Below are 27,926 nucleotides of genomic sequence, written 5' to 3'. Positions count from 1 at the left end.
TAAGCACAGCAGTGTACACCTTTGATCCCAGCAATCAGCAGTCAGAGGCAGTCAGATCTCTGACTTAAAGGCCAACCTGGTCTACTGAGTTAGCCAGGGTTACACAGTGAGAACTTGTCTCAATTTTTTTTTTTTACATTTTTATTTATGTGTGTGGGCACCTGCACATATAGGTGCCTCATGAGTACAGATACCCTCAGAGGCCAGAGAGGGCATCAGGTTGCCTGGAACTGGAGTTACAGGAAGTGATAAGCCACTCCATGTAGATGCTGGAGACTGAACGAGGGTCCTCTACGACTAACTACTGGCAGCTCTCCAGCCTCAAGGCTTCCACATCTCATAGGTTTATTTTACTGCATTCTATTTTGACCACTAGATGATCTTTCATGATGTGAATACACTAATTTTAGTTGTCATTTTTATGATAAAAATGCTTCAACATGCATTCTCAATAGAATATTTTGCATATTTGTGCAATCTTTTGGGCAGGATTAATTTCTCAGATTGAAATTACTAGGTCAAAAACATTTTTAAAACATTGGTGAAAGTTTCCAAATTCTGTCTTCCAAGACCTATTAATTTATATTCTTTCCAGTATTTGTAAAGGACCATATTTATCACCACAATAATATTGATAATGTCAGTTATTATTTTTTATGACTTTGTCATCCGTAAGATGGCATTTTATGGCTAAGGTGAGTGTGTATGTGTGTGTGTGTGTGTGTGTGTGTGTGTGTGTGTGTGTGTGTGTGTGTGTGTGTTTAGTCTCTTCTTATATGTTTGATGTTTCTTCTGTAGGGCTGAGGGGATGGCCCAGTGGTAGGACACTTGCCTAACATATGTAAGGCCCAGGTTCAATTCCTCCTCCCCAACACACACACACACACACACACACACACACACACACACACACACACACACAATTTCTTTGATAAATTGATAATTTTTATTTTTTTCCTATTTTACAGTGTTTTTGTTAGTGATTGATAGAAACTATACATTTGACTGGGGATGTAGCTCAGTGGTCGAATGCCTGCCTAGCATGGTCAAAGCTCCATCCTCAGCACCCTAAAGAGAGAACAAAAAATGACGTTTCCATCTTAGATATTAACTGTTTTCACATATTGCAAATATTTTGTCATGACTTCTCACATACTCAAGAATAGAAATTCTTCGTATGGTTTCTGTTAAGTTGTATTACAGTTGGATTTTTTTTTTTTCTCAGAATTAATGGTTAATTCAACTGTAATGTATTGTTGTGGATGTTCTAAGTACCTGAAACGGAAACCATGACTTTGAAGATCTTTTCTCACTGAATTCTAAAGAATCCAAAGCCTGGACATTATCTCTTGTCCATATGACCTCCCTGGGGGTCTTTTTTTTTTTTAAACTGGTCTCTGCATCCCTGACGCTCCTCCGGACACGAACTCTTCTTTCTCTCTCTCAGTTTTATTGTTCTGCTCCTCATTCCATGTCCTTAACCACCTATAGTGTTAATCACCCTAGGTATTGTGAATTTGGTTGTTCATTATTATTTCATAGTCTTAGGGCAAGAGAGATGGCTCAGTGGTTAAGAGAACTAGCCGCTCTTCCAGAGGACCCAGGTTCCATTCCCAGCACCCACATGGCCCCTCACACCCATCTATAACTTCAGTCCCAAGGGATCCTGCGCCCTCTTCTGGCCTCTCCAGGCACTGCACACATGTCTTAGATACTTTTCAATGGCTATGACAAAACATCGTGATCAAGGCAACTTACAGAAGAAGGAATTTGTTAGGATCTTATAGTTCCAGAGAGTTGGTATCTGTGACCATCATGGCAGGGAGCATGGCAGCAGGCAGGCAGGTACAGTGCTGGAGCAGTAGCTGAGAGCTTGGTTTCCTGTCTACAGCAGGAGACAGAGAGAGAACTAACAGAACAGAATGGGCTTTTAAGACCTCTAAGTCCATACCCAGTGATGAGCCCCCAACAAGGCCACACCTCCCTGTAACTGGAAGTTTTCCTGTGTCCTGCCCAGTCCACAGCTGCTCAGTCCGAAGTAAACACACAGAGGCTTATATTAATTAAAACTGCTTGGCCATTAGCTCAGGCTCACCACTGACTAGCTCTTACACTTAAACTCAGCCCATTTCTGTTAGTCTATATGTCGCCGTGTTCTGTGGCTTTACCTGTGTGCCATTACATGCTGCTCCTTGGGTGGCAGGCTGGCATCTCTCCCTGCCTTCTTCCTGGCTCTCTCTTTGAATTTCCTGCCTGCCTCTAAGCTGGCTTGCCATAGGCCAAACGGCTTTATTTATCAACCAATCAGAGCAACACGTATTCGCAGTGTACAGAAAGACATTCCCCACCATCTCTCAATCCTTCCCAAATAGTCCCTTCCCAGAGGATGACCAAGCATTCAAATAGAAGAGCCTATCGGGGCTGTTCTCAGTCAAACCAACATGGTGCACATCGTGCACATACATACATGCAGGCAAACGCCCTCACACATAAATAAAATAAAAATTATTCTATAGTCGTCTACTTCTTAACAATTTGGTTTGGAACAAGTTTTTCTTTACTTAAATATGAATTCCAATAGAGTCATGAAATGTATGCTAAATGTAAGATGGGTGGATTGAAAGCATACATAGTGGAGAATCTTGGCTTCTTTTTACAACCTAAACAATTTTTTAAATATTTATTTTTTTAAAGATTTCATTATACTTATCCATGTGTTTGAGTGTTTTGCCTGCGTGTATGTATGTATATGGACCACTTGCATGCTTGGTGCCTGTGGAGGCCAGAAGAAGGCATCAGACCCCCTGGAACTGGAGTTACACAGGTTTGTAAGCTGTCTTGTAGGTGTTCAGGACAAAACTCAGGTTTTCTGCAATTGGTCTTTAACCACTGAGCCGTATATCCAGGCCTCCCAATATTTGTTTATTTTTATTTTATATGTGTGTTTGTTTGCATATATGTATGTGTAACACCTGCCTGCAATGACCACAGAGGCCAGAAGAGGGTATCAGACCCCACTGGAACTGGAGTTACAGATGGTTGTGAGCCGCAGTGTGAGTAATGGAAATGGCATCTGGGTCCTTTGGAAGAGCAGCCAGTGCTCTTAACTGCTGCTCCGTCTTTCTAGGCTTCTACATGACCAATTTTAGAATATTAAAAATATTTTCGCTGGGCAGTGGTGGCACACGCCTTTAATCCCAGCACTCGGGAGGCAGAGCCAGGCAGATCTCTGTGAGTTTGAGGCCAGCCTGGGCTACCAAGTGAGTTCCAGGAAAGGCGCAAAGCTACACAGAGAAACCCTGTCTCGAAAAACCAAAAAAGCAAAAACAAAAACAAAAAAATTCAAGGAGGAGGAAAAAGTCCATCTCTAATCCATTCCCATGCATACACTTTCTAGCATTTCTCACCAGAGGATGCGTAGTTGAATTCCATGCCCTTTTGAACATTTACTAGTGAGTCTACTTGGTCCTGTTGGGGGCAGCACAGCTGAATGGACCTGCGCTGTATCAGTGAGTTGGAGCCCTTGTTTACAAAAGGGTAGCTCGGGCAACTGACCTCTGGGCTCTTCTTCTTTGCAGTGGGGCACTGAAACCACCAGCCTCAACAGATTCGTAAAGATTAAAATGGGACGCTGAGACACAGCCTCACAGAACACCTGTTTTGGCAAAGAAAGGCAGCACATGGGTCGTTTGCTGAGGGGCTGTGTGTGTTTTCTTCTCTACCGTGAACAGCCAGTGTGAACGGCACGTGGTTCAGGTCGCTGGGTGTGGCTTCTGCCAGTCTCACAGCCATCCCGTTAGAAAGAAGAACTCAGAACCACCAGTGGGAAACAAATTCTAAAGATGAGATGTGAATTGCTGGCTAGCTTCCTTCTGCTTCTCAGCATTTCCAGCAAAGGTAAGCCCGTGCGTGGAACTTCTCTGGAGACCCTGGAAGGAGTGTGAGAGTCAAAGAGGGAGATTCTCGGGAGTCCCAAGACCTCAGAAACCATCTTGCTTTTTACAGGCGCAGTCTCCGCGGACAGCAATATCATCTGGGGTGCCTTGGGTCACGATATCAACTTGACCATCCCTAGCATTCAAGTGACTGATATTGATGAAGTACGATGGGAAAAGGGGGGAAATCTGGTCGCACAGTTTAAAGGGAAGACGAACCCTTTTTCAAAATCAGACGCCTTTGAGATCTTAACAAATGGAAGCCTGCAAATAAAACAGCTGAAGAGAGATGACTACGGCACCTACAAAGTGGTGGTGTATGGTGTGGATGGGAGCAGTAAGCTGCAAAAAGAGTTCAACTTGAGGATTCTAGGTGAGTCTTCACTCTCTGGAGTTTTTCATTTCAGTTCGGGTGCTATGTAGCAAGTTGGGAAGCAGTGCTTTCTTGTGATATCCCCATCCAAAATCCTCTCTGTGGCCCACAAAGAAGACTCCGGTGAGTGGGGTTGGTCCTCAAGTCTATCTGCCTCTCATTCTCTCTTTGGGGTGGCCGGGAAGCTCTATGCAAAAAAAAAAATCCCAAGTTACAGCTGGCATTCATCAGAAAGAGGCCAGCCTAGCAGAGAAAGAAGGAGGATATCCTCGGTGGCTGGTGAAGGAAGAGGAGCCCAGGGAGCAGTGAGTCTCTTGTCTGGAGTGCTAAGATGAAGGCAGGGTGCTCTGAAGAAGTTAGAGGGCGGGAAAGGCCTGGAGATGCTGAGCTGAAGGACCAGCATCTCTTCTCAGTCTTCTCAACATCCTCACAGAAAAGACGGACAGTGATTTTACTGGTACTTGAACTAAACTGTGCAGCTTTGCCTCTGCGTGTACTGAGGGGGCAGGATACTGAAGGTGGATGTGGGAAGAGGAGTTGGAAAGCCTCTACTGCAATCCAAGTGAGGCCAAGCGGAATGGTGGGTGGTCTTAATCTTGGCAACACACAAGAACCATCAAGAGCTGGGTGGTGGTGGCGGCACACGCCAGGTGCTCAGGAGGCAGTTCGAGGTCGGCCTGGTCTACAGAGTGAATTCCAGGACAGCCAGGGCTGTTACACAGAGAAACCTTGACTTGAAAAACAAACAAGTAAGCAAGCAAGCAAACAAACCAACCAACAAGAGAGCTGTAAGAAGTTAGTGATGCCCAGGCCCCTGGCATGGAGTCCGTGCACCGCTGAGGTCTATAGTTTTCCAAGTGCTTCTAGTAAGCGGCTGTCATTGGCAGCCACTTGGCTTGGTCTGAAGGGTGACTGGAGATGAGAAGGGAGGCAAATACATGGGCTGTGGGCGTGGGGAGAAAATCAAGGGAGCTTGGGTGGGTGAGAAGGAAGAGAAAGAGGCCCCAAATATCACTGATGTTGAAATCCCTGGGACAAGTGGCAGCTCGCACTATTAGGTGAGGTGAGGGAGCCTCTCCTTGGCCTGCAGAGGAAGTTGAGAATGCCTGCACGTCACAGGTCAGCCAGGCAGGGAGCACACATACATTCTGAGCTTCACACAGGGAGATGTCACCAGAGAAAGGGCTCCCCTCATCCTACCTGTGGTGTGCCCCTACTCAGTGCCTGGGCCTAGCACGAGCCTCATCCAGGACCTGTCAGCTCCTCTATGCACGACTCCCTTCCAGACCCTAATCCTGTAACCTTGTCTAGAGAGAACTTCCCAGAAATGGGGTGGGAATGAGAATGGCCACCCATCACGGGCACTGAGAATGGCCAGAGTCATGACTGCAGACCATGGGGCTCTAGGGTCCTGTTGTGATATTGAGCCATATTGAGCCTTGTACAGAATCCTCTGCATGTGCTCTCACACTGTCACCCTCATTTTGGGGTGGTAATGGCTCCTGGGGAGAAGTCAGGGACTTGTTAACCTGGTTTCTTTAAAGCACCCAGTCATCTTGAGAACTTATAATAACAAGCTTCTATCCATCTGTGAGGAAACACCTGTCCAGAAATGACTTGGCCAGGTTCTCACTGCTAGACAAGGAGCAAAGTCAGGATGCTAACCGGGGGCTTCCTTGACAAGGAGGGTGACATTCCCTCCCAAAAAAGCTCATTCACTGCTGAATGATTCACACACCACACAGTTTGCCCATTTACCATGCACAGTTCAACAACTTTCTGCATAGTCACGGAGTTATGTGGTTATCACCACGAGCAACCTTTTCTTTACCCCCCAAAGGAAACCCAGACCCTTAGACTAAAAACAGTGACTTCATTATTGTATGCAAATGCCAATGCCACACAGTATCTTGACTCAACTCATGGTCCTGTCATCATTATGTGTCACACGGGACTGGAAATTGTTCTCAGCCCTGAACCCGATTACCCGGTGCAGGTTCTGTATCACTTACTTGATGTGTTTGGGATTAGAAGTGTTTAGGATTTGGGGCCTCTTGAAGATTTTGAAGTATTTGTATGTATGTATGTATGTATGTATATATATATATATGTGTATATATATACACACACACACATGTATGCGGTATCTTGGAGACATGACTCAAATGTAAACATGACGTTCATCTATGCTTATATACATGCTTCCAATGCCATGTTCAAGGTAATTTAACACAGTGTTTTAAACAGAATTGTGCAGGAAACAAGGTCCCATGATGTGGGACTTTCCACCTGTGGTATTGCACTGTGGCTCAGAAAGTTTTGAACTTGGAAAATATTAGATTTTCTATTAGGGGTGCTCATGAGGCCTGTGATATTCAGTGAGGGGTGTGAAGGTGTTCTGGAGTCCTGGGACACCACACCTGTCTTTTTAGTGCTGAGGGTCCCTTCCGCTTGGTTTCTCTATGCTCCTAGATTCTACCTTCCCCTAGGAGGCAGCTGGCTGAAGGGACCGTGCAGGGCCCCCAGACACCAGTGGAGAAGGAGAGGATCCTAGAAACCCAAGATTAAGAAGCCACATCTAGCTGGGTGGTTGTGGCAGACAACCCCAGAATTCTGGAGGCAGAGCCAGGCAGATTTCTGTGAGTTCAAGGCCAGTCTGGTTTACAGAGTGAGTTTCAGGACAGCCAAGGCTACGCAAAGAAACCCTATCTTGAAAAACAACAACAACAACAAAAACCAAAAACCAAAACAAACAACAACTAAAAAGATGCCATATCTAGGAAGAGCCTTCAGCCACTTTCAGAAAGCTGTTTTATAGGGAGACTATCTACAAATAAGGTTGCCCATGACTGTGTTTACCCGAGTGAAAGACAAGCGTGCATTTAAAAGCTAAAGCCTTAGCAGCTCAATTAGGAGCATCAGTCACAAAGACGGAGGAGATGTACATTCACTGATGCCGATGAGAAGGGAATGTAATGATACAATCTCATAGTAAAGGATAGAAGGCAGGTTAAAAAAGTCACGTGATTCAGGGGCTGGGGGCGAAGTGCAGTGATAGAGTTCTTGCCTAAATGCCCGAGGCCCTGGGTTCAACCCTCAACACTGTTCCCTGCCCCCAGGCACATAACCCAATTTTAATTTAAAATATTATATTACGGATTTATGTATAAAAATATCTGATGAAGACATATATCAAAATGTTAATGACCACAAGTAGCAGAATTGCAGGTGATCTTCAGTTGCCTTTCCAGCCTTTTTCAACTTGGTCAGTGTCTTGAGATGACTGGATGTTACTAGGAGAATTTTTTTTTTTTTCATTCTAGAAAGATAGGCAGCCAGCCCCTGCGAGGCAGCCCTGAAACTAGACACTGCTCTGCTGGATGCTGATGATTGCATCGTTTCTTTGTTCTGAGATACACAGGATCTCGGGATGGGAAGGAAACTGCTTTTCTGCATGCTTGTATGTCGGGATGGAAATGGAATTAAGCTGGGGAGGCCCATGGGGAAGACACTGTGGTCTGAAAGTTAGAGAGAGAGGAAATCGGAAAAATTCACCGTTGGCCCAGGTAACAAATGGAGACCAGTGAGGGGGTGACAAGATGGCCGGTCTGGGAAAACAGAGTAAGGCATGAAGAAAAGAGACGTGGGTCTTCAGGGAGAGAGTGGGGAGTGGGGCACTGGGTCTGACCTCATTAACACCAAAGCCAGGGCATTCACCCCCCTTCCCCCCCACCCCCCGGGATGTAGCCTTTAAATAGTATTGCGTCAAGCAGGAGGGGCAAGGAGTCTGCACTGTGTGTGTGAGAACCACCTCTGGTGATATGTCCAGGGCTTGGCCACAGGTTGTCCGGTTTGAGACAGGCAGGGAAGATTTTTTTTCTGTTTCTTAAAGTTGAGGCCCCTGGGGCCAGAGACTAACTCAGTACCTTTGGGCCAGGAATGGCCGTGGCCTCCTTGGTGCTCAGATGATGCCTTTCCTCTCATGAGCTTTGGCTTCTTCAACACCCCCATGCTGGCCTGGCCCTCTGCTCCCAGGATGCTGTGGGGGCAGTGAGTAGCTAAGGCTATGAGCCTCTCACATAGCCATTCCTCCAAGATGGGGCTCCTGGTTGACCTTACCTATACCTCTGGATTGGAAATTCTTTGCAGGGTTCTTCTTCCAGCCTTTCATTTTTTTTTTAATTAATTTTATTCGTGTGTGTGTGTGTGTGTGTGTGTGTGTGTGTGTGTGTCCACCACGTGTGTGCAGGTGCCCACAGAGGCCAGAGGAGAGGTCAGATTTCCTAAGCTAGGTGATGATCAGCTGCCCATCGTGGATTCTGGGAACCCAACTCAGGTCCTCTGGAAGAGCAGCAAGTGCTCTTAACTACTGAGCCTGCAGATCCTGACTTGTCATGTTTAATGGATACCCTAATGCTAAGTCTTGAAGGTCAAAGAGCTTTGGACATGTCATCTGTAAAAGGGGAGAAAAACATGAGTCTGGCTGTTAGAACCAAGTGATGTCACGCACGGGAAAACAGTTGAGGGCACCAACAGTAGATGAGCATCAGTTGTGGTGCCTTTTCAACTCATATCCTGTGTCTATGAACTTTACCAGAAGTGACTTTGTTCAAGATGTTCTATGTCAATTAAATAAAATAATTTTCAAAAGCATTTCAATATAATGTAGCTTGGTTGGTAGAATGCTTGACTAACACACGGGAAACCTTGGGTCTAATCCCTGGAACCACACAAAAGCTGTCATGCTGGCACATGTCCATAATCCCAGCACTCACAGGAGGAGGATCAGAAGTTCAAGGGCACCCTTGGCTACCTCATGAGTTTGAGACAAGCCTGAGATATGTTAAGATGCTGTCTCAAAAACAAACAAACAAACGAACATAAACAAAACTAGGACTTTTGAATTTCTCTGGTCCCAAACTAATTCAATGTGAACAGGCATTATAAAAACATGGCCATCGTACGTGGGAGCATAGCTCCGTAACCCCAGCTTTCAGGAGGCAGAGGCCGAAGGAAGAGGACTTCTAAGCCAGACTAGTCTACAGAGTGACATCTGGTCTTTAAAAAGAAAAAAAAAAGTATCCAAAAATTGCCTCATAAAAAACGGGATCTTTCTTCTAGAGAGGGTCTCAAAGCCAGCGATCACCTGGGAGTGTAGCAACACAACCCTGACCTGTGCGGTCAGGGAAGGAACAGACCTTGAACTAAAGCTGTATCGAGGGAAGAAACTTCTCACCAGCGGACATGAGAAGATCATAAGTCACAAATGGACCTCCCTGAGTGGGCCGTTCAAGTGCAGCGCGAAAAACAAGGTCAGCGAGGAGTCCCACACGGCAGTGGTCAGCTGTTCAGGTACGGCGCGAGCAGAGGTCAGGGTGGCCCAGGTGCACAGGGGGAGCCTGCTAGGCCTAGGGCGCTGTGACGGGTGTCACCTTGGCTGCACAGTGCTTGGGGCGGGAGGCCAGCATGGTTCAGGGTGGGAGGTGAAAAGGCACCTATTTCTCCGGGAAACCTTTTGGGGAGGTGGGCTGCTGGCCACCCGTTTTGGCAGTCCATCCACAGGTGTGACCTGGCTTCGGGCAGGGAAGGAGCCTCCCCTGGAAGAAAGCATCGTGGGGTTGAAGAGGGAGACTCTTGATGGAGGAACTCCGACTCGCGCGAGGTGCCTCTGCTAGCTGGTGACTGGGATTCTGAAGTCTCTTCAAAGTTTCCTTTTCAGAAGGGTTTGAGTTCAGCATCTGCTGTGAGGAGCAAGGCCTCCGAATGCCTGGGAGGGGAGAGCAGTAAAGGGGAACAGAGAGGCACACCCTTCCTGCCACCCCGAGAACGGCTTCTGCACCGCAGTGCCTCTAGTCAGCCCTCAACTCCAAAGGCCTGAGTGAGCTCCAGAACCTGGACTTGCCACAGCTCCCAGAAAGAATTTGTTCTGGGTTTTCCTTTGCTTTACTTTCAGGGAGAGTCTTGCTGCGCAGCCTCGGCTGGCTTCCAACTTGCAGCAGTCCTCCTGCCTCAGTCTCCCATTGGGATTACAGGGGTACCTAATTTGCCCAGCCCCCAGCAACAGTTTTTTTTTTTTTTGTTTTTTTTGTTTTTTGTTTTTTGTTTTGTTTTTTTTTTTTTTTTTTTTTTTTTTTTTTTTTTTTTTTTTTAATGAGAAGCCTCCTGTAGTGTACTAGTTCCAGTCTGGAAGCCAAGGTCTAGATGTCAAGGTTCAGTGGATCCGAATTCAGTTGGTACGACCCTAACAGAGCACCCACCCCCCTGCAGGCTTCCATCTCATGGTCCACAGAGAGAAGCATCCCGAATTCAGAGCACTGGAGGAGAAGTCCTGGGACCCACTCCCTGGCTCACTCACATGGACCTTTGAGCTGCCTTACAACATGGCGGCTCGGTGGTCAGAACAACCTGGGAGCAAGAATCAGTGTCCCAGAGACCAGTGACAGTCTTTGCAATGTAATCTCAGGAGGGCTGTCCCATCACTTCTGTGTGTCACTTACTGCCACAAGTGTGGTTCACACTTGTCTCATTTCACCAGCAGTGACACTTCCGGAGGTGGGGGTCACCGAAGTCTGCCAGCCCTAGACTCAGATGGCATTTCCTCTCCCCTAGGTTCATGGGCAGGCTCTCTCTGCCACCTCCCTGTCCCCACCCTCCACTTCCCTATCATGAAGGCATGGGGGGCGGGTGAGCTGCCTCTTCTTGACTCCAAAACTTTGTCCTTCTCCTGGAGGCCCTGCGTTAGAGACAAGGAACTTAAGTCAGTGAACCAACAAAAACCAGTTCCATTTATTGATCCTAAAAAATTATTCATTGTTTATATGAAATTCAAATTTAACTGGCTGTCTTGTGTTTTATCTGGCAACCTCATCCTTCATATTTATTGAAACTAGTTCCCTCCAGAATAAAAATTAAGTGTTTATCAATGAGGGAGAGCCCTGGAAGGAGAGGATGCAAGGTTTTGGGGTGGGGGACCATGCAGATCCCTTAATCTGTGGTTCAGAGCAGAAGCTGAAGCTGGCCCAGGAAATGGCCACCAAGGAGAAAGAGGAGTATATGGGAGTATGGGGACGCCCCTGAAGACCCTGAAGGGGATTTGAATACTCCTCCCATTTTAAAGGCTAAGACAGACAGGAGGCGGTGAGTGTGTACTTAAATTCCTAAGAGGAAGAAGCAGCCTGGCCCCTCAGGCGTAGTGCTCCCTCACATAAACTTAGGCACAGGGTCTCCAAGAGGAAGTGTGGGAGAGAAGGATAGTCGGAATGAGACTCTGAGGGACCTATGACAACCATAGCTACTGATATCCCCACCAGGAACACCACCAGACACCCAGAGTTGCCCTGGGTAAACTTGAGACCAGACTGGAAGGCGTGCCTGCTTTTCAAGAGTGTCTGGGGAAGGGGTGGATGTACTGCCTGAGAACCGAAAGGGAGGATTGCTGGAGATTCCCCTTGGACAGGATGCCCTGCCCACTCTGTTCACACCTGGGAACCCTTCAGCCGTGGAGACTGACTCTGGCATCTCAGGCCCTTGGCAAGCCAACAGGGCCTGAAGGTCCCTGCATCCAGCCTTGAAGCAGCCTCAGGGATGCTGAGGGAGGCCTCTGCACAGGCAGTGTCCAGAGAGGTTTTCAGCTGGCAGGCAAGGACTGGGCGAGGCGGAGAGTGGGGGAGGGGTTGTGACCCGCACCAACAGGACCAACAACAGGCGTTGAAACTCTGCCCTGCTTGGTTGGCCTCCAGCTTGCCCGGGCCTCATCCCTGGTTGCTAACATTTGCTTCTCGGGGCTGGCTGGAGCCTTGCCTCTGTGAGGCTGGGCTCAGCTCCCAGCTCATCCTCCCCACAGGGCAGTCCTCTGACTGTCTGCTCCAGCTGCTCTCTCTAACTGCTATTGACTCACAAAGGCCAGATGGCTTAGCCCCCCTCCTGGGAAACGGGTACCAGAAACACCAGTGCAGGGTATAGCAAGAGCAAGCCCTCACATCTAGGTGTTGTTTTACAGTTTACAAAGCACTTTTCCATCCATTATCTGATCTGACTTCCGACAGCTACTCTGTGATGTAAGCCACATTGTTTCCATTTTACGAAGAAGGAAACAGACTCAGAGAGGTGGAGCATCTTATCAAAGGTCACACAGCTCTTACCTGGAAGAGCTAAAACTAAACCCATTGCCCTTAACAACCATGACAGTTTCTTTCTCTGTTCTTCTTCAGTGTTTGGATGGGTGAAGGGATCAGAGCCACACACACACACCATGGCTAACCACTGAGGATCAAGGTCACTTTCCAGGGCCCAGGGAGAGTCTGGGAGGAGGAAACGCTGAACACTGAGACTGGGGGATGCTTGACTTGGTCTTGTGAGGCCTCAGGCAACTCGTGGATGCTCTCCTCAGTGGGGGATGGGTGAGGTGGGCAGGTTCCTCAGCCCTTGCAGATTCGGAGTATTCCAGGTCCTGGAAGTTCCACCTCTGTGAGGTGGAAAGTCCCATGGGACTCTCATTTGTTTGATGGAGGAGAGGCTAGGGCAACAAATGGGCCGCTCTGCCCAAGACTTTCTCCCTCAGCCATCTTCTTTTCTTGCAGAGAAAGGTCTGCATTTCTATCTCATCGTGGGGGCTGGCGCAGGAGGCTTCCTCTTGGTGGTCCTCGGAGCCCTGTCTATTTTCTGTATCTGTAAGAGGAAAAAGCAGAACAGGAGGAGAAAAGGTAAGCAGCCCCACTTCTACAGCAGAATCCCCCTGGGAGCGTCTCTCCTTGAGTCTGCGAAGGGAAGTAAGAGATGGGGAGAGTCGGAATGGCAGGGAAGGCTGGGAGCAGAGGTTACGGCTGCCTCTGCTGCCTGCTCAGGTTGATTTCTGAAGGACAGTCCTCAGGGGTAACGACAAAGGACCTTTGAGAATCTTCAGCCAGGCTGTGTACCTCCCCAGAATCCACCAGGTGAGGCTGCCTTGGTGAAAGGCTAGTGTGGAGATCCCTGAAAGGTCCATGCATTTCCATAAGGATAGAGAGATTCCCACCCAAACCCCATGACTTTGAACAAATATCTTGGCCTTGGATGGTGTTCAAGGCCAAACTCTTGGAATATGGGTAAAACCATCTCTAGTTACGAAGCCCTCCAGGGGTGGGACAGTGTAGAGTAAACTTGTTCAGTGTGTGTGAGGCTCTGAGTTCGATTCTCAGCACTGAAAGAAAATAGAAAGTCAAAGTCAGGGTGATGGCCCTTCCTTTCCTGATTGGCTGCTCAGGGGGGATGCTTTCAGGCTGGGAATATGGTTCCCTTGATGCAGACCTGTCCTGCAATCTACAAAGCAGGAATTGGTTCTGCTGATCCATGGCTGACCACCCATGGGACAATGTATCAGGGACTGTGTCCAGCTGTCACTGCAGATGTTGAGGAAGGGCAGCTTTAATTGGACATACTAGTGGATGGGCAGGTCCCTGGGGTTCTGGGAAATCTGTTTCACAGAGTTGGGTCCCATCTCTGCAGGTCTCTACCTAGGGTAGGTACAGTCATGCTCACAGTCGTGACTTCCAGTGCAGCCGCCTATGGGCAGGGTCTGCCCACTCTCCGCAGTGGTGGCTCCTTCTTCACACCTCATTTCTCAGTGTTGCCCTCGTCCTCCTTTGAGGCCGACACCCTCATGTGTCATCTTGCACACCACTTCCCCAGCCGGGCTAGTGTACGCACATCTCTCTTCACTCTGCACCCTCCATGTTTTATATCATTCCCCGGGTCTCCATCTAACACAGCTTAGTAGCTTGCAGAGCCCTGGACCCTGTGGCTTCCTTATCTCTGCTCATACTGTCTCCACCCTTCCCTACAAGACCCATTCTCACCGCCCAGGGATCAGACACATTCCTCCAAGGTGGACCTCAGGTGTCACCCAAGACAAGGCAATCTCTGCCACCCCAGACTGGAAAGAGCCACATGACAATAGCTCCCAGGGACAAAGTGGCTTGTTCCAGGAGCTCAGTTCAGTGTTTCAGATTCACTGCTATGCCCCTCCTCGTGATCTTAAAGGTAGACATGGACACAGACGAAGAAGCAGGTTAGCTCAGCACCTCAGACCTGGCAGCCCGTAGGCTGAAGCGTGACTAGACTGAGGCAAGAAACCCAGCCCTTGAGTTCTAAGGTAGTCTTATCTTGTTCTTACATAACCCATCTTTAAGTTTGACGCCCATGGGCCTGGTTTTCCTCACTCGCATCCATGACCTGAGCTGAGTCACCAAGAGAGAGTCTTGAAAGTAAGGAAGAGAACATGACAGGTCCCCGGAGGAGCAGATGTTTGTGCAGGGGTGGACCTTGCTGGAGAGGCTGTACTGGGGCCCTGTGGTCCTGCTCTTAACAGGTGGGGGGCATAGATAGTACCAATTGTATAGCTTCCACAAAGTCAGCTTGCCTGCCCACCTCAGTGTCAGGGCTCAGCATCCGGCCATACCTCTCACCCACCCACCCCGACTTCTCATGTGGTTCTTTGCACCTTCTGGTGGTCCCTCACCTTGGTGGAGGCTGACAGTGGCTCTTTCACTCACCGAGGACAGTGTTGCTGTCTGAGTCCTCGCTGCAGCCTAGCAGTGGGGCTAACACATAGAGTGTGTGCAGCGAGCACAGAACAAGCAATATGCCACCAGGCAGAAGAACCGGCAGAGAGCCAGCCGCCTGAACTTGCTGCCGTAGATGAAGGGCCACCTGCTCGTCTATATCTAGGGTCAACGTCTTACCGACAGCCTCCCAAACATGACCACAGTCACTTTGAGGCCATCGAAGATGGCATAAAGGACATGTCCTGTCATTTGGGTGTCTTTTTATGTATGGGCTTAGAGCATGTGGGTCACTCAGATGTCAAAACCACCTTGTTTGACTTTGAGCCTTTGCACTCACAATGCGTTTACAGTAGCCGGGGGCGTCACCTGGGGTCAATATGGTCAGCCCACAGGTGATGCCAAGACATGCTTTTCAAGTTGTATGGCTTTGTAAGAATTCAAGCAATCATTCATTTACCTCACAGAGAAGCTCCCCTGACTCCTTGAGGATGGCCTTGAACATAGGGACTGGAATGTCAAGAATGTGGCCTAAAGGAGCCCAGCAGTGCCCTCTAGGCCTCTGGCAGCTGAGTGTTCCCACAGAGTTACAATGTAGTTTAAAAAACAATGTAAGAAGATCTACACAGTCTCAGGCAACGTCTTCCTGGATGGAAGCCACACAAAACAGAAAATCCCAAAGTGTGAGGAGAGGAACCATCTTCCCCACCAAAGCTCAGGTGGATGGGTTTTGCTTATGAATTTCAGAGGAGACAGTCCATTTCTAAGGGCTAGAGTGCCCCTTGGAGGGTGCTCAATTTCCTTCCAGAGTGCAGGCTGTATGACAATCAAATTGAGCAAAAGGCGGACCTACCCTAGAGACCCTGCAGAAGAAATAGAGTCACTAATGTCCTTTGTGGCCACCAGACCCGTTAGAGTGGGCTCCAACCAAGCGGCTTGTTGCTTAGCAATCTTGCTGACTAACTTTAGGCAGTATCAGGCTAGAACTCCCGGATCAGGTTGTGCCTTAGACACAAAGCTCAGGCATGGGTGTCCTCTTCCCTCATGTTTCTGAGTTCTGAAGAGGCTCATGCTCTCGCTGTGACTGGGGGCAGCATTTCTCTCTCTCCTGAAACACCCAGAACTGGCAGAGGGTGAGAGTGACTTCCTTTCCTCCTCACATCCCCTGAAGCATCTGGTTTGATGTCTATCACATAAGACATGTTTCAAGGGTTGCGTTGTGGGGCGGGGGAGGTGGCTTGGTTGCCCAAGGGCTTATTTCGTGAGCACGAGGACCAACGTTCCATCTTAGAGAACTCGTATTAAAAAGGCAAGGTGGTGTCTGTAGTCCTGGGAGCAGAGGGGGGTGGATCCCTGCGGCTCTCTGCCTAGCCAGCCTAGCCTCCTTGATAAATTGTAGGCCAGAGAGAGAGACAGAGACAGAGGGAGGGAGGGAGGGAAGGAGAGAGGGAGAGACAGAGAGAGGGAGAGAGAGACAGAGATAGAGATAGAGAGAGGGAGGGACAGAAAGAGAGAGAGACAGAGAGAGGGAAGGAGGGAGAGACAGAGAGAGAGCGGGGAGACAGAGACAGAGACAGAGAGACACAGATAGATAGAGAGACAGACAGAAAAAGACAGACAGAGATAGAGAGACAGACACAGACAGACAGACACACACACACACACACAGGAAGAGAGACACATATACGGAGAAAGAAAGACCTTATCTCAAAAACAAGAAAGGTGAACAGTGCCTGAGGAATGGCATCAGAGGTTATCCCTTGGCACACCCCTGCATACCTATGTACACACACACACACACACACACACACACACACACGCACACGTGCACACGTGCACTCGTGCGTTACATTGCTCATATGTTGCCATTGTCTTGCCATTACAGAAGAAGAGCTGGAGATAAAAGCCCCCCGAATGAGCACTGTAGAAAGGGGCCCGAAGCTGAACTCAACCCCAGCCGCAGCATCTCAGAATCCAGGAGCTTCCCAAGCTCCTCCTCCACCTGGCCATCATCTCCAGACACCTGGCCATCGTCCCTTGCCTCCAAGCCACCGTACCCGTGAGCACCAGCAGAAGAAGAGACCCCCTCCATCAGGCACACAGGCTCACCAACAGAAAGGCCCTCCCTTGCCCAGACCTCGGGTTCAACCAAAACCTCCCTGTCGGGGCGGAGAAGATGCTCCATTGCCGCCCCCTAATTAAAAAGGCAGCCGCTGTCCTTTTCCCTAAAAAGCTGCGTGTGTGTCTCTCCGCCCAGTGCACAGGCGCACTCTCCCATTGTTTTATACATCTAGGACCCAGATGCCTCCCAAGACTTGAGGGCACAGTCAAAGCAGTATCTTTAACTCAGTCATGCAGCCATGTGATCTAGCCTCGGAATCTGTGACCTCTTCTTAGATCTGTCACATCAGGAACAGAGAGACAATAAAGATGTGGATGTATGTAAGGATGCTGAGGGAGCAGTATAAAGGCCTGACCTTCCTCTCAGGTTCTGGGCCCATGTGAGCCACCACACGGCCACTGGCTCATGTCCTACAGGCTGAGTCTCTTGAGCTCCCTAGGCACCCTGATGGACACCGGCTACTTCCCTTGATTAGCACAAAGTAAAAACTTAATTGGCCATGGTGCCTGCTTGTTTTAGACAGGAGACCAGGGTCCAGGAGAGGAAGCTGCAGAGTGGGAAAGAGGCTAGCTTGCGTGGCAATGACATCAAATCTGATCCACTCAGGTCACTGGAGGCATGTGAATGCCCATCTGAATGACCAGAATTGACCCGACATGTCAGCTGCAAAGGGGGCCCAGCATCCCGTGTAGACACCTCTGTGCACACATTTCAACAACATATGCCCATGGAGTCTCACTTTCTTGGTCATTCAAATGGGGTCACAATGACCTGTGGCATTATCAGTGAAAAGGGGGAGGGGATCTATGGATACTGGAGACATCAGGAGCCCATCAGGCAGCATGCCTGAGGGCAGGCTAAGGGGCCTCTGGGTCCATTCCTGAGTGTTGCAGGTGTCCCTGGTGATCAGGGCAGACCAGTTAATGGCAGATGCACCTTTGGAGACTCAAGGAGAAAAGCGTTCAGTTAAAACTAGAAACCGATCTGCTGGAGGCACTTGCTTTGCCGCAGAGGTGGCATGCCTGTAGCCCAGTCGGCCCCCTTCTCCTTGACTTCTTAGGCCTGGTAAGCCTGGGTAAGCACTGGCAGGAAGTTCTGAGGGTAAACCACAAAGACTGAGTATACTTAGGACTTCCTGCAAGGGCTCGGTTGCGTTTTCCTTTAAATCTGGGCGTCTATTGTTTAGAACCCAGTAAATGACTAGGGCAAAGACAAATTAAGTCCAGTGCCCAGGTAACGTCAAACATCAGTTTCAGCTACAAAATAGTCATCCCAGGATCTACCCAGGAGGAGAGGAGAGGAGAGGGTCTTTGACCTAAGGCTTTCTCCTTTATTATCTCTGTCCCAAGCAATGGACTCCGAGTCCATTGGCCATCCTGATACAATAGCTTCTATCTCCATCTCTTCAGAAAGCCTTCCTCCTTTTCCATATCCCTGCCCTGTCTTTCTTCTGCTGTCCTGTAGTATTATGTGTGACACAGGGCACATCTAACATGCAACTGTTTGGTCCTTTATTGACCATCATCCATGTAGTCATTTGATGGTCATTGAACTCTCCTGGGAATCTGTGCCGGCATCTGTGTGAGACACTAGAAGCCATGACATCTGTGTCTCCAGGCAGCTCAAGAGGCAGGGTGGGCAGTGGACCAAGGACAACACACACGGAGCGTGGAGTGGCAGATTCAGGTCAGAGGCAAGCAAGGGAGCTCAAGAAAGGACTTTGATTGAGGATTGGGTCATTAAACAGGGGTGGCACAAGCTTTTTCAGGAGGAGGTGACATTTGAGTTGAGCTGTAACAGGCTAGGATAGCTAAGCCAATAGATGCTAATAGATTGGACACAGAGGTGCAGAATTACCCACAGTGAGGGAACAGCTATTGCTTTACACAAGTGCCATATTCATTTCCAACTGTCATGTTTTGCCACATTGAAAGAGTGTATGGATTTTTCATGGGGACATGTGAATGTCTGTTCACTGCAGACAGGGCCACAGCAACAGACGACGGTACGACTCCGTCAAAGTCCAACTTGACAAACCAGTGAGCTTGTTGAGCTTACTTACAGCATGGGTGAGGGATTGCTTATAGGAACATGAGTGACTCCAAAGAAGCTGCATTCCTGAAAAGTCTCACCCTCACACAGGTGAGGACTTCTCCACTTTGAAACTTCCACGTTATATTTCTGGAGACTCGGAGCTTGGCAGAACTAGATATGGCTGGGAGGGTGGCGTAGGAGGGTGTGTGTGGCTGACATCTCAGGTGAGAGTCCGGGGGCTCTCACCATTCTCTCTTCTGTAAGGGGAGGTCATTCAACAGCGATGAAAACAGCCTGTGTTGTGTTGGGGTCCTGGCCCACAGCTTGTAGGGAGGCCACTCATCCCTGACCTTGGAGTTTTTCCATTAGTCACCTATGCCTGTTGGGAGCATCCTTTTTTTTTCACCCACGCAGGGTACCTTTTGCTCATTTTTTAACCATTGCTCTAATGTTGACAGGCACAGGGTGTGGTGGGATTTCCTCAATCACTTTAATGAGTGTCATCTATGCCTATCTCAACCATAAAGCTCCTGAGAATGCCACAGCTAGGCCGGGCCCTCGTACCTCTGTGAACTGGCTTCCCAGCTTTGCTCCTTTAGGGGCACCTGCACCTCTTTCAGATGATGTTCTAAGTCTGTAAAAACACTGAGAAGTTGACATCATAGCATCTATGCAGTAAAGCATCTTTAGACAGGGTGGCAGGATCTCTGAAGACTACCACCATCCATCCCAACAAGCGCCAGTTGATGTCAGGAGCCAGCAGGTAAGGAGATGCCAAAAAAAGAGGTTGGTGAGGTTCAACACAGCGCGAAAAGACTTCTTTGTCGTCTTAAAAGACCATTGTCGAGTACAGTGGCATGGCTGGGAGGCACTATCCTACGTAGTTTTCCACAATTTCTGTGAGTGATGAAGCTTCTTCATTCTGGCGAATGTCCATGGGGACCTCACACATCTGCCCCATTGCCACGGCCATCTTAGGGTCAGAGCAATCTGGCCCCCACATATCTAACTCGTTCTCCCTTTCCTTCTGGTCCCCCAGTTATCAGAAATGGCATACCAACATCTCCACCTCGCCTTATCCTTTATCCAATTTGCCCAGCAAACCAGAGGCTAGGTCAGAACAGCATCTGCACCCCTTTCGTAATTCATCCCTTACATGGCCAAAGACTCTGGGTGCACAGCTCAGCCTGCACTGGTTCTTACCTCCTATAGCAGAGACAATGCAACTTCTGGGAGCCTCCATAGGATCTTCCTTCATGGATACCATTGTAAGAGACTGTAGTATAGTCTCTGGTTTATCAGCTATTCTCGGGATATCCCTGTTCTCCCTAGGCTGGCCACATTTACCAAGGAGGCACACTATCTGTGGTGGTTTGAATGGAATTGGTCCTCAATAGGTTCATATATTTGCATGCTTAGTCCCAAGTTGGTGAACTTAGAAGGATTAGGTGTTGTGGAATATTATTTTAACTAGGCAAAGGTGTATTACATTTGTTTATGATGCAGAGTATTACTTTGTGTGAAGGTGTGTTGCATTGGTTTATGCTGCATTTGTTAACAATGCAAAGATGTGTTGCATTTGTTTTTGCTGCATTTGTTTAATTATGTAAAGAGGTGTTGCATTTGCTTCACCTTGCCTGCCTAAGGCACCTGATTGGTCTAATAAAGAGCTGACTGGCCAATAGCTAGGCAAAGAAAGAATAGACAGGGCTGGTGGGAAGAGAGAAAATAAGTAGGAGGAGAAATCTAGGCTCGAGAGAGAGGAAGTAGACAAGATTGAGGGAGAGAGGGACATGCTCAGGACCAGAAGCCAGGTAGTTTCCAGTCAGACATGGAGAGAGCAGGAAAGTAAGATATACAGAAAGAAAAAAAAGAAGATAAGAAGCCCGAGGCAAAGTGTAGATAAAAAGAAACAGATTAAAATAAGAGTTATGTAAAGGGAAATTTCCTGTCCCGACCACCTGGTCTCAAATAACTGACTCAGGCTGAATATGAATTATAAATGCTCAGCCAATAGCTCAGACTTATTACTAACTAGCTCTTACATTTTAAGTTAACCAGTATTTCTATTTGTACTTTGCCATGTGGCAGCACCTTATTAGCACAGCATGTTCATCTGTGTCTGTCTGGTGACTCCTGACTCTGCCCTTCCTCTTCCCAGAATTCTTAGTTTGGTCGCCCCACCTATGCTTCCTGCCTGGTTACTTGCCAATCAGCATTTTATTAAACCAATTCGAGTGACAAATCTTTACAGTGTATGAGAGGATTATTCCACAGCAGAGCTAAGACAAAGCCGAGCATTCATAACTAATAAGAAGTCATGATTTGGGAGCTGGTTGGTGGCCCAAAGAAAAAGCCTGCTACAATTAGGAGGTGTGGCCTTGTTGGAGAAGGTATGTCCTGGGGGTGGGCTTTGAGGTTTCAAAAGCCTGCACTGGGACCAGTCTCTCCCCCATCCCCATCTCTCTCCCTCTCTCTGCCTCTCTCCCCCTCTCTCCCTGATGCCTGGGGATCAGGGTGTTAAAGCTCCCGGCTACTTCTCCAGCCCCATGCCCACCTGTGTGCTGCGATGCTTCACACCATGATGATAAGGGAGTAAGTTTTAGAAAAATGTAATCAAGTCCCCAGTTAAATGTTTTCCTTTATAAAAGTTGCCTTGGTCGTGGTGTCTCTTCACAGCAATAGAACATTAACTCAGACACCACCCCATAAAAATGAGAAGACAACCTCACCAGTCCTCTCCCTCTACTCTGTGTCCCCAGGGTTCTCCATGTTCCCTGGGCTGTGATTACTCCGTTTCCAAAGGCTCACTGATGTGTTTGCCCCCTCACTGTACATGCTGTTCCCACTCTGTGTGTGGTTCCCTCTCCTGCACCCTTTATACCTGTGGCTTGATACTGAATGACAGCTATAATTGGTCCAGTCACTGGAAAAGGGCACAGTCTGCTGTAAATTGATAAGTAAGTGCTCCCTAAGGTAACACTTAGACTGCTCTGAGTTGGCTCTACCTGAGTCAGTTCCCTAACATTCATCACGTGGAGAGAAGGATAAAATTCTCTGTTAGAGGCATTAAAAGCTCGGGAGCACATCTATGAGACCACCTCACAAAGCCTAGACTGAGCCACCGGCCTGGCATCACTTCTCTGCCCTGTAAGCAGGATGACCCTGATAATACATCTGCATCTCACTTGTCAGGCAGCCTGCTGCTTTAGTCACAGCTAAATTAGGGCCAAAGGCAGGTCTGGTTTGCATCAGCCAACCTGCCTACTTTGGGCATCACTATCCACCCATCCTGGTCAGAGCTGATGAAGGGAGGTGCTTGCAGCAATCAGAGGTGGGTAATGGACCTTCATGGATTCCAGCAAACATTCAGCCAGTCCTAGGGGGATCAGAGGAAGCAGCCTAGCCAAGTCCAGACATATGGGCTGAGGAAGCCAGATCTAGACGCAGAGGTGTCCTCAGGCCAGAGGCAGGACAAGAGCAACACAAGGCTGGGAAGCTTCCTGGGAAGGCTAGCAACGCACCCCATGTACCAGCTTTTACTCCCCCACAATGCTCTACAAAGTTACAGTAAACTCAACAAACACGAACAACGTAAGCCACGGTAAGGAGAGAACGGGGAAAATAGCAGCACAGTTTGGGGAACTGGGGAAAGAAGATGAAGGCCAGTGGCTAAGAGACTCTAAAAACCGAGTCAAAACTGTCTTAGTTACCTTTCAATTGCTGAGAGGAAACGTCAGGACCAAGGCGACTTATAGAAGTAAGCATTTAATTTGAGGATCACAGTTCCGGAGGGTGAGAGTTCATGACCGTTTATGGCAGGGAGTAATGTACTGGAGCAGTAGGTGAGAGATTTCCATCTGATTCATAAGCACGAGGCAGATGGAGCTAAGTAGGAAAAGAATGGGCGTTTTGAAACCACAATGCTACAACCAGTGACACACCTCCTTCAACAAGGACACACCTCCTAATCCTTCCCAAACAGTTCCACCAACCAAGATCAAATATTCGAACAGATTAGCCTATGGGGGCCATTTTCATTCAAACTCCCACAAATACCAAGGCAGCAAGGAAAAGACAGCGCAAATGAGCTCACAGCATTAAATCCTGACCATTCATAGGAACTGGAGACACCATTAGGAACTGGACGTACCATGTCTTCTCTCCTGGAGGATGGATGAGGCTACAATGAAGGGCTGGTAGAAGATCAGTGAAAGGAGCAGTTAGAGTCAGACACAGTGACACACAACTGGAATCCCATTACTCGGGAGGCTGAGGCAGGAGAATCTTAAGTTCAAGACCTTGATCTACATAGGAGACCCAGGGTGGGGCGGGGGCAGTAACTCTTCTGGCTCTGTGCCCTACAAGGGAAGGATTAATTGCTGCCAGCAGAGGCCTGCATGTTCCTTCTCCAGAGATGGTAAAACACACTGTTCCCAGGTTGGAGGATGCTGGGAATAGTTTCCAACAGGGTATGCCGTTAAACACGAGAGGTTAGAGAAAAATTTTCTACTGAAAACTGGGACCCAGGTGGTAGAGATCAGGTAGAATGTTCATGATAAAGTGTCTGGCAGATTATTGGAAAATGGCCCATCAGTATCAAAGTTTTAATAGATGAAGAGAAAAGACCTAATGACATCAACATCCAGGGTTCCCTAGTGACACCACTCAGCTCTGTGGCTCAGGAGTGTGTTCTGAAGTCACTGAGCACCACCCCCTCACTGAGAGTTCAGCCTCTGATGCTCCCCTCTTAGACACGAGCAGATGGTCAAGGACCCTGACAGACACGAGAGAAATAATGGGAGGGGCAAGGGTTCAAATACACAGGAGCGGTAGAGGCAGGAGAAAAGAGCAAGTACAAACACCATGCAAGGTTTAAGGCACTGCAAAGAATGGGGAGACGCTTGTTCATGCAAAAGGAACAGAAAACTGTAAAATGCTCAGTCAGTTTTATAGGACAAAGACTGTCCTGGGGAATTATAAATATAACAGTAAAACAGTACCAATACGTTCAAAATACAAGTGAAAGGCATTTCAGAAGGAAGAGGAGAGCCGAAGGTCTGATGGCCCATGAGATAATTCTAGAATACTTCCAGAATGGAAGGTTGTGGGATATTTGTTTACACTGTGTGAAGATGTGTCATTGTGACTGGTTTAACAAAAAGCTGAATAGCCAATAGCTAGACAGGAGAGGTTAGGTGGAACCTCCGGGCAGAGCGAGGAACTCAGGGGATGGATCTAGGTGTGTGGGGAGACACTAGTGAGACCCTGAGGAAATTGGATGTACAGTATGGAGGAGAGGTAAAGAGCCACATGGCAGAACGTAGATGAGTGGGAATGGGTTAATTTACTCTATAAGAGCTAGTTGAAAACAAGCCTAAGCTAAGGCCAAGCATTCATAATTAATAATAAGACATTTCCGTGTCATCATTTGGGGGCTGGCAGTCCAGAGAAAGTCCAACAGGAAAAATCCACCTACAATCGAAGGACACGATTTCCATATTAAAAGGTCTCACTAAAGTCTTATGGTTTCTGGTCCCTCCTATGTGAAGCTAGAAGTCTCCATGGCACTCTAACAACTAAAACACTGAATGAATTGAAAATTCAGCCAAGTATGATAGTGCACTCCTGTACCCTCTGCCTCAGGAAGGCTCAGGCAGGAAGATTACGAGTTCCTGGCCAGTCTAGGTGAGACCCTGTCTCAATAAATAAATAAACACATAAATACACAAATAATTTTTTAAAATTAAAAAAAAGGAAATAACAGAAATTTCAGCCACTCTTCCAACAGGAGGGGGTCACAAAGCAAACAGGTGTATATGAGTTGCAGATTCATAGAACGGTTGTCTGCCACAGTAAAACCCCAAGCCCAGGCACAGCTCCAGGGATACCCACTCAAGGGATGCCCTCAAACTTCTGTGAACTTGTCTCCATGAGTTTGATGACCAGAATCTCAGAGATATTTGAGGGGGGGAAAAAATCTCAAACATCTTGCAGGAAGAGAGAAAAAAAGCCATTTTGAAAAATATAGAATACTGTATTTTTCGAATCAAAATCTTTCCTCAGGAGAGGCTAACAAGATCCCACCATACAGGAATTTGCTCATTGTATAGATGATCTGAACAAAAGGAGGCATCCGATTTCAGCCCACACCGTACATCTGTCCACGCAAAAGGGGGTAGGAGAATGAGAAACAGATGTGAGATTCACAGTCCAGAGGAGAGGGCTCATTAAGAGACCAATGCCGTTGGGATTTCTGTAGAATACTTCCTCTACTCACGCAACCTACCATTGCCTGACTGAAAGTCTATTTACAACCGTGCCGGTTACCCAGCATACCGTGCGGGACTATCAAGGAAACACTGCAGGGTGAGCTACATTTTAGCTCGGGAGGTAGAAGCACTTGCTGTGCGCTCTTGGTGACTTGAGTTCAATCCCCAGAACCTACAGTAGATGAGAACCAATTTATGAAAGCCATCCTCTGACCTTCACATGTGCGCTGTAACATGCCTGTGTCTGCATTCACACACACACATGCGCGCACACACACACGCACACACACGCACGCACGCACGCACGCACGCACGCACATTTAAAAATGAGAACACTACAAAACCACCAGCTTTCATCCATGGTGGTCAGATCGAATGCAGGGTGTTATTTCAAAGTTCTTTTGTCTGTTGAGACTTGCTTTGTGTCCTAGTATGTGGTCAGTTTTGAAGAAATTTCCATGAACTGCTGAGAAGAAAATATAATCTTCGATGTTAGGATGAAATGTTCTGTAGATATCAGTTAGCTCCATTTGATTTGTGACAGTATCTAACTCCAGAATGTCTTGGTTTAGTTTTCGTCTGGATGACCAGTCAGTTGGTGAGAGTGAGGTACTGAAGCCTCTCACGATCACTGTGTGAGCGTCCATACGCAATTTTAGCTATAGCAGTGGGGTTTTTTGGTTTTGTTTTTTTTTTTTTTTTTTTGGTTTTTCGAGACAGGGTTTCTCTGTGTAGCTTTGCGCCTTTCCTGGAACTCACTTGGTAGCCCAGGCTGGCCTCGAACTCACAGAGATCCGCCTGGCTCTGCCTCCCGAGTGCTGGGATTAAAGGCGTGTGCCACCACCGCCCGGCTGGTTTTGTTTTTTAATGAACTTTCGTGCCCTTGTGTTTGGTGCAGGGATGTTTCGAACTGCGATATCCTCTTGGATTTTTCCTTTGACCAGCAGGCAGTGTCTTTTCCTATCTCTTCTGACTAGTTTTTCAGAAGTCTCTTTGGTCATATATTAACATGGTTCCATCCGCTTGCTTCTCGAGTCCATTTGCTTGGAATATCTTTTTTCCACCCTTTTTCCCTGAGGTGATGTCTATCCTTAGTGTTAACGTGTGTTTCTTGGATGCAGCAGAAAGATGGATCTTGTTTTCTAATGTGTCTTTTTATTGGTGAATTAAGATCATTAAGATGGAAAGTTATCAATGAGAGGTGTTTATTGATTCCTGTTATTGTGTTGTTACGGTGTCTGTTTCACCCTATTGATTTACATTCTGGGATTATTTATTCCTTGTGTTTTCTTGGGTGTAGTTAATGTCTTCAGACTGAAGTTATCCCCTAAGTGCCTTCTGTAGAGCTGGATTGGTAGCTTTTCTTTCTCCGTTAGTTGTGACTGGTAGTTTTGCTGGGTATAGTAGTCTGGTCTGGTATCCATGGTCTCTAGAGTTTATAGAACATCCATCCAGGCCCTTCCAGCTTTTAGAGTCTTTAATTAGAAGTCAGGTGTTATTCTACCAGGCCCACCTTTATATGTGATTTGGCCTTTCTTCTGTATAGCTTTTATTTTAATATTCTCTGTTTCTGTACATTTAATGTTTTGATGAATTTGTGGCATTTGGACTTTCTTTTCTGGTCCAGTCTACTTGGTGTTCTGCATGCTTCTTGCATCTTGATAGGCATGTCCTCCTTTAGAGTGGGGAAATTTTCATCTATGGTTTTGTCAAAATATATTTTCTGTGCCCATGACCTGGCTTTCTTCTCTTTGGTCTATTTCTATTATTTGTAGGTTTAGTCTTTTCATATTTCATGGATTGTTTTGGATTTGTCATTTTCTTTGACGGAGCCATTTCTTCTCTCTTGTCTTTATCACCTGAAACTCTCTCTCCCATGTCTTGTAATTTGCTGGTGAGCCTTGCCTCTGATGATTTTTGTTCTTGTATTTTACATCTCAAGTTTTTGTTTTTTTTTAATCTCAGTTTTATTTCTGTTTGGGTTCCTTTAGTGTTTCTTCTGTTTGGGTTCCTTTAGTGGTTCTAATCCTCTGTTAAATTCTCCTTTTGTGTCTTGAACTGTTTTCATTTCTCATTATTTCATTCGACTGTTTGTATTCTCATGGTCTTCATTAAGACCTTCATTCATATCCTCTTCAGGGCCTTGGAACAAATTCATAATTGCTATTTGATGTCCTTGTCTTGTGCATCAGTTTAAATTGCATTTCCCAGGGCCTATTGCAATAGGGTTGCTGGCTTCTGGAGGAGCATATTGTCTTGGCTGTTCGTGTTTGTGTTTTTACATCTAGATCTAGGCATCTGGAGTTACGATGTCTCGGGTGTTTCCTGTTGTAGATATCTGGTCTTGTCTTTGTTGGCGGGTGTTCTGTTCTTTGTTACTGTTGCCCACTCTGGATCCGAGGCAAATGTGGTCCTTGCTAGAAAGTGCTGCTGCGGGTAAGTGGGTGACACAGAGGAGCAGAGATGGGATAGGAAAAAGGCTGAGAGGTCAGCAGGAAAGGTCTAGCAAGATTGGGGCTCTCAGAGAGTATAGGTAGGGTGGAAGGAGGGGCCTGCAGGCAGGGTGCTATGGAACCAAGAGTCGGTCTGGAGAGATCAGAATAGAAGACAGGAAGGTTAGTGGACACAGCCTACCTGTGGCCAGCCCAGTGT

The 27,926-nt window shown here is 47.5% G+C and overlaps 1 protein-coding gene across 1 annotated transcript; it reads left to right on the top strand.

The window, feature by feature from the left end:
- The first annotated feature begins 3,705 nt into the window (after positions 1–3,705).
- Cd2 (CD2 molecule) lies at positions 3,706–17,194 on the top strand. Its single transcript, XM_052731934.1, has 5 exons — positions 3,706–3,897; positions 4,006–4,308; positions 9,430–9,660; positions 12,888–13,010; positions 16,732–17,194. Exons 1-5 carry the CDS (start codon positions 3,843–3,845, stop codon positions 17,046–17,048), a joined length of 1,029 nt encoding a protein of 342 aa, XP_052587894.1. The 5' UTR covers positions 3,706–3,842; the 3' UTR covers positions 17,049–17,194.
- The last annotated feature ends 10,732 nt before the right edge of the window (positions 17,195–27,926 follow it).

Source organism: Peromyscus californicus, unplaced genomic scaffold (genome assembly GCF_007827085.1).
Source record: "Peromyscus californicus insignis strain IS unplaced genomic scaffold, ASM782708v3 Scaffold_9__1_contigs__length_137607984, whole genome shotgun sequence".
Taxonomy (NCBI): domain Eukaryota; kingdom Metazoa; phylum Chordata; class Mammalia; order Rodentia; family Cricetidae; genus Peromyscus; species Peromyscus californicus.
Note: the sequence above shows the minus strand (reverse complement) of the source record. Positions and strands in the feature narration are given on the sequence as shown.